Here is a 7,500-nt window from a genome sequence, read left to right on the forward strand (position 1 = left end):
CCACTCTGGTCTATTCTTCTCTTCTACCACTCTGGTCTATTCTTCTCTTCTTCTCTTCTACCACTCTGGTCTATTCTTCTCTTCTACCACTCTGGTCTATTCTTCTCTTCTTCTCTTCTACCACTCTGGTCTATTCTTCTCTTCTACCACTCTGGTCTATTCTTCTCTTCTTCTCTTCTACCACTCTGGTCTATTCTTCTCTTCTACCACTCTGGTCTATTCTTCTCTTCTACCACTCTGGTCTATTCTCTCTTCTACCACTCTGGTCTATTCTTCTCTTCTACCACTCTGGTCTATTCTTCTCTTCTTCTCTTCTACCACTCTGGTCTATTCTTCTCTTCTACCACTCTGGTCTATTCTTCTCTTCTTCTCTTCTACCACTCTGGTCTATTCTTCTCTTCTACCACTCTGGTCTATTCTTCTCTTCTACCACTCTGGTCTATTCTTCTCTTCTACCACTTTGGTCTATTCTTCTCTTCTTCTCTTCTACCACTCTGGTCTATTCTTCTCTTCTACCACTCTGGTCTATTCCTCTCTTCTACCACTCTGGTCTATTCTTCTCTTCTACCACTCTGGTCTATTCTTCTCTTCTTCTCTTCTACCACTCTGGTCTATTCTTCTCTTCTACCACTCTGGTCTCTTCCTCTCTTCTACCACTCTGCTCTATTCTTCTCTTCTACCACTCTGGTCTATTCCTCTCTTCTACCACTCTGGTCTATTCTTCTCTTCTACCACTCTGGTCTATTCCTCTCTTCTACCACTCTGGTCTATTCTTCTCTTCTACCACTCTGGTCTATTCTTCTCTTCTACCACTCTGGTCTATTCTTCTCTTCTACCACTCTGGTCTATTCTTCTCTTCTACCACTCTGGTCTATTCCTCTCTTCTACCACTCTGGTCTATTCCTCTCTTCTACCACTCTGGTCTATTCTTCTCTTCTACCACTCTGGTCTATTCCTCTATTCTTCTCTTCTACCACTCTGGTCTATTCTTCTCTTCTACCACTCTGGTCTATTCTTCTCTTCTACCACTCTGGTCTATTCTTCTCTTCTTCTCTTCTACCACTCTGGTCTATTCTTCTCTTCTACCACTCTGGTCTATTCTTCTCTTCTTCTCTTCTACCACTCTGGTCTATTCTTCTCTTCTACCACTCTGGTCTATTCTTCTCTTCTACCACTCTGGTCTATTCCTCTCTTCTACCACTCTGGTCTATTCTTCTCTTCTACCACTCTGGTCTATTCTTCTCTTCTTCTCTTCTACCACTCTGGTCTATTCTTCTCTTCTACCACTCTGGTCTATTCTTCTCTTCTACCACTCTGGTCTATTCCTCTCTTCTACCACTCTGGTCTATTCTTCTCTTCTACCACTCTGGTCTATTCTTCTCTTCTACCACTCTGGTCTATTCTTCTCTTCTTCTCTTCTACCACTCTGGTCTATTCTTCTCTTCTACCACTCTGGTCTATTCTTCTCTTCTTCTCTTCTACCACTCTGGTCTATTCTTCTCTTCTACCACTCTGGTCTATTCTTCTCTTCTACCACTCTGGTCTATTCCTCTCTTCTACCACTCTGGTCTATTCTTCTCTTCTACCACTCTGGTCTATTCTTCTCTTCTTCTCTTCTACCACTCTGGTCTATTCTTCTCTTCTACCACTCTGGTCTATTCTTCTCTTCTACCACTCTGGTCTCTTCCTCTCTTCTACCACTCTGCTCTATTCTTCTCTTCTACCACTCTGGTCTATTCTTCTCTTCTACCACTCTGGTCTATTCCTCTCTTCTACCACTCTGGTCTATTCTTCTCTTCTACCACTCTGGTCTATTCTTCTCTTCTACCACTCTGGTCTATTCCTCTCTTCTACCACTCTGGTCTCGTCTTCTCTTCTACCACTCTGGTCTATTCTTCTCTTCTACCACTCTGGTCTATTCTTCTCTTCTACCACTCTGGTCTATTCTTCTCTTCTACCACTCTGGTCTATTCTTCTCTTCTACCACTCTGGTCTATTCTTCTCTTCTACCACTCTGGTCTCGTCTTCTCTTCTACCACTCTCGTCTTGTCTTCTCTTCTGAAACTGATGTTCCCTCTCAAACTGACAACTTCACACCTGTGACTAATGAATAAGAAGCAGCTCTTTTTTATAGAACTGCTTCAGGGACACAATCACTCTCTCTCTCTCACTCACACATTCTCACTCACGTACACAAACACACACTCACGTACACAAACACACTCTCACTCAGGCATTCAGACACTCTCACACATACGCACACACACACTCTTACTCAGGCATTCACACACTCTCACACATACGCACACACACACACTCACTCACTCACCCACCTACCTACCTACGCGGTCTCTCCACTCATCCGCCATCCCACAGTCATCCTCTTCCTCTTCCTCACCCAGGTTCTGCGAGGTGGCCAAGGAGAACGGCATGGACATCTTCCGCGTGTTCGACTCGCTCAACTACCTTCCCAACATGCTCCTGGGCATGGAGGCTGCCGGGGCGGCGGGTGGCGTGGTGGAGGCGGCCATCTCGTACACGGGTGACGTGGCCGACCCCATGAGGCAGAAGTACTCGCTCGACTACTACCTCAACCTGGCCGACGAGCTGGTCAGGGCCGGCACACACATACTTTGCATCAAGGCGAGTACATGCTGGGCACAGACACACACACACACATACATACACACACATACGCACGCGCACACACTCCCCTTTAAGAAAGGCACATAGAGTCAAGGTGAGGAACAAACTTTCTATCAAGGTGAGCAAACACAATGCATACAAGCTGCCTGTCAAGGTGAGCAAACGGTACACACACACACACACACACACACACATGCAGTGTACACACACACACACACATGCAGTCTACACACACACACACACACACACACACACACACACACACACACACAGACACATGCAATGTACACACACACACACACATGCAGTGTACACACACACACACACATGCAGTCTACACACACACACACACACACACACACACACATGCAGTCTACACACACACACACATGCAGTGTACACACACACACACACATACAGTCTACACACACACACACACACATGCAGTCTACACACACACACACACACACACACACACACACACACACACACACATGCAGTGTACACACACACACACACACACACATGCAGTCTACACACACACACACACACACATGCAGTCTACACACACACACACACACACACACACACACACACACATGCAGTGTACACACACACACACAGACACACACACATGCAGTGTACACACACACACACATGCAGTCTACACACACACACACACACACACACACACACATGCAGTCTACACACACACACACACACACACACACACACACATGCAGTGTACACACACACACACACACATGCAGTGTACACACACACACACACACATGCAGTGTACACACACACACACACACACACACATGCAGTGTACACACACACACACACACACACACATGCAGTGTACACACACACACACAGACACACACACACACACATGCAGTCTACACACACACACACACACACACATGCAGTCTACACACACACACACACACATGCAGTGTACACACACACACACACACACACACATGCAGTGTACACACACACACACACACACACACACACACACACATGCAGTGTACACACACACACACAGGACACACACACACACACATGCAGTCTACACACACACACACACACACATGCAGTCTACACACACACACACACACACAACACACACACACACACACACACACATGCAGTCTACACACACACACACACACACACACATGCAGTGTACACACACACACACACACATGCAGTGTACACACACACACACACACATGCAGTGTACACACACACACACACACATGCAGTCTACACACACACACACACTATCAAGGTCAGAAAACTCCATACACACACACATTCTAACTATCAAGATCAGAAACTCCATACTAACTATGGGTAATGTTGTGTGTGTTTGTGGGTAGCGCTGTGTGTGTGTGTGGGTAGCGCTGTATGTGTGGGGGTAGCGTTGTGTGTGTGTGTGTTTGTGGGTAGCGTCGTGTGTGTGTGGGTAGCTTTGTGTATGTGTGGGTAGCGCTGTGTGTGTGTGGCTAGCAATGTGTGTGTGTGTGTGTGGGTAGCGTTGTGTGTGTGTGTGGGTAGCGTTGTGTGTGTGTGTGGGAAGCGCTGTCTGTGTGTGTGGGTAGCGTTGTGTGTGTGTGTGTGTGGGTAACGCTGTGTGTGTAGTGTGTGTCTGTGGGTAGTGCTGTGTGTGTTTGTAGTGTGTGTGTAGGTAGTGCTGTGGGTGGGTAGTGCTGATATGAAGAGGGATAGTCATTCTTCAATTAACTGCACTGCACTGCGCTCAAGGTGTTTGTCAGCGGATGTGCCAGACAGCACACAACACTTCACAAGCACACAAAAATAACACACACGCACACACACACGCACACACACACACACACGCACACACACACGCACACACACACACACACACGCACACACACACGCGCGCGCACACACACACACACACACACAGTCAAAGTCACAAAGTTAGATTCCACTAATTCACACCACCACTGCCTCCACTTGCATACCTTGCCTTTCTTCTCTTACTCTCTCCATCTCCCTGTCATCTCTCTCCAAATCTCTCTTTCTTCTCTCTCTCACTCTCTCCTGCCATCAGTGCATGCCTTCTCTCTTTTTCCTCATATTCCTCTCTCCCTCTTTTTTTGCTCCCCTCACCGAATCACCTCTTCTTTTGCATCTTCCCAAGTCTGTCTGCAGTGTGTGCTTCTCCTGCCCTCACACACACACACACACACACACACACACACACACCCACACAAACATGCAGACACACTCAGATATACACACACACACGCACACACACCCTCACTCAGACACACACACACACACACACACACACACACACACACACACACACACACACACACACACACACCCACACACACACACCCACACACACACACACACACACACACAAACATGCAGACACACTCAGATATACACACACACACACACACACACACACACACACACACACACACACACACAAACATGCAGACACACTCAGATATACACACACACACACACACACACACGAACATGCAGACACACTCAGATATACACACACACACACACACACACACACACACACTCGCAAGCACGCACGCATAGAGGCACTAGTGCACGTGACAGCATTTCCACACCACTGATTAATGTACAGGGATCTCAGACATATGCATATTTGGGTACAGTAATCACACAGCTGTGTGTGCATGCATGCATACATTAAGCGTATGTATATTCATTGACTCACTCACACACATATTCACACACACACACACACACACACACACACACACATAAACTGAAAGGGTGGATAAACGATTTATTTCCATCTAATTTCCATTCTTTATCTTTCTTTCGCAAACTGTTTTTCAATCTGCGTTTCCATCACACCCTCACAGTCTCATTCTGCCCCCCTCTCTTTCTGTCTCTCCCTCTTATCTTTCTCGCTTTCTCTTTCTCTCCCTCTCTTTCTCTCTCTCTCTCTCTCTCTCTCCATCATCTTTGTCTCTCCCTCTCTCATTCATTTCAGTGTAATTCAGTTCAATTAGCTCTATTGGAGTGACAAAACTGATTTTACTTTGTAAAAGAAAAAAATATTGTTTCAACATTTAGATGGATTTAAAAAGGGCGACACATGACCTTAAAATGAGAAGCAGAAGTGTGTGTGTGTGTGTGTTTGTGTGTGTGTGTAGGGATGTGTCTGTCCGTTGGTGTATATGCTAGTCACCATCCCTAGCCGTGAACATCTGGGGGGGCAGCTTGTCTGTGCAGGACAGGAAGCGTCCCCTCTTACTGGCCGGTCTGCTGTGCTGATGCACCTTCCCAGGGGGCACCTGGGTCAGCCACCTTCCCAGGGAGCACCTGGGTCAGCCACCTTCACAGGGGGCACCTGGGTCAACCACCTTCACAGGGGGCACCTGGGTCCGCCACCTTCACTGTGGGCACCTGGGTCAGCCACCTTCACAGGGGGCACCTGGGTCAGCCACCTTCACAGGGGGCACCTGGGTCTGCCACCTTTACTGTGGCCACGTGGGTCTGCCACCTTCTGCAGTTCTTATTATCAGAAGGAAGAAGTGAACCCGGGTCTTTACTTCGTTGGCATATGGGTTCATGATATTTTTTCCTCTGTCATATGGGCTCGTGTTCTTTCTATGTATCATATGAGCTCATGTTCTTTCTATATATATCATATGAGCTTGTGTTCTTTCTATATATATAATATGGCTCATGTTCTTTATTCTTTAGCCATATGAGCTCATGTTCTTTCTATATATACATATCATATGAGCTCATGTTCTTTCTATATATACATATCATATGAGCTCATGTTCTTTCTATATATACATATCATATGAACTCATGTTCTTTGTTCTTTTGGCAGCCAAGATGGCAGACATGGAACACCGGGCCTGTATTTTCCAAAGCCCTGTCTCTGCCTGCTATATCTGATATGTTGTCAGTATTCCAAGTACTAACTCTCTTTCCCTTTCTCTCTCCCCTTCTCTCCCTCTCTCCCCCCCCCCCCCCCCCCCCCCACCTCTCTGCAGGATATGGCAGGACTCTTGAAGCCGGAGAGCAGCCGCGTCCTGATTGGTGCGTTGCGTGACCGCTTCCCGGAGATGCCTATCCATGTTCACACCCACGATACGGCGGGGGCTGGTGTGGCGGCCATGTTGGCGTGTGCGGAGGCGGGAGCCGACATCGTGGACGTCGCCCGTGGACTCCATGTCTGGCATGACATCACAGCCCAGCATGGGCGCCATCGTGGCCTGCACCAACGGCACCAAACTCAACACCGGTGAGTCACTGCACTGTTACAAAACTCAACACCGGTGAGTCACTGCACTGTTACACAACTCAACACTGATGATTCACAGCACTGTTACAAAACTCAACGCTGATGAGTCACAGCACTGTTACAATCACATTTGTTATCACATTCATTATATTCATCACATTCATCATATTCAGTATAGTCATCATATTCATCACATTCATTATATTCATCAAAGTCTACATATTCAGTATAGTCATCACATTCATCATATTCATCGTATTCATCACATTCATTCCATTCATCTTATTCATCAAATTCATCATATTTGGCAGTCACATTCATTCCAGACTAGATTAATGCAATCATCACATAAAAGATACTACCATTGCCTGTGGTTTGTAATTGCATAACAATGTGAGCTAGCGTTTCATTTAGCAGAATCATTTGGACTTTGACCAACGGCAGGCCAAGTCCTGTCAGATTGAGAGGAAAGAAGATGCAACAGAAGGATTGAGAGAGAAGAGGAGGATGAGCTGGAGGAGAGAGAGGACAGGAAGATGAAAGAGAGGGGG

At 46.7% G+C, this 7,500-nt stretch overlaps 1 protein-coding gene across 1 annotated transcript in view; it reads left to right on the forward strand.

Annotated features, from left to right (window-relative positions):
• The window catches only part of LOC308382581 (pyruvate carboxylase, mitochondrial-like), a gene marked incomplete at both ends in the record, with an annotated part of 27,332 nt that overhangs the window by 9,242 nt on the left and 10,590 nt on the right, over window positions 1-7,500 (forward strand). The window contains 3 exon segments of the mRNA XM_080860977.1: window positions 2,403-2,643; window positions 6,699-6,866; window positions 6,868-6,949. Of these exon segments, the coding sequence (XP_080717103.1) occupies window positions 2,403-2,643; window positions 6,699-6,866; window positions 6,868-6,949 (491 nt within the window).

Source organism: Sprattus sprattus, assembly GCF_963457725.1.
Source record: "Sprattus sprattus genome assembly, contig: scaffold_157, whole genome shotgun sequence".
Taxonomy (NCBI): Eukaryota; Metazoa; Chordata; class Actinopteri; order Clupeiformes; family Clupeidae; genus Sprattus; species Sprattus sprattus.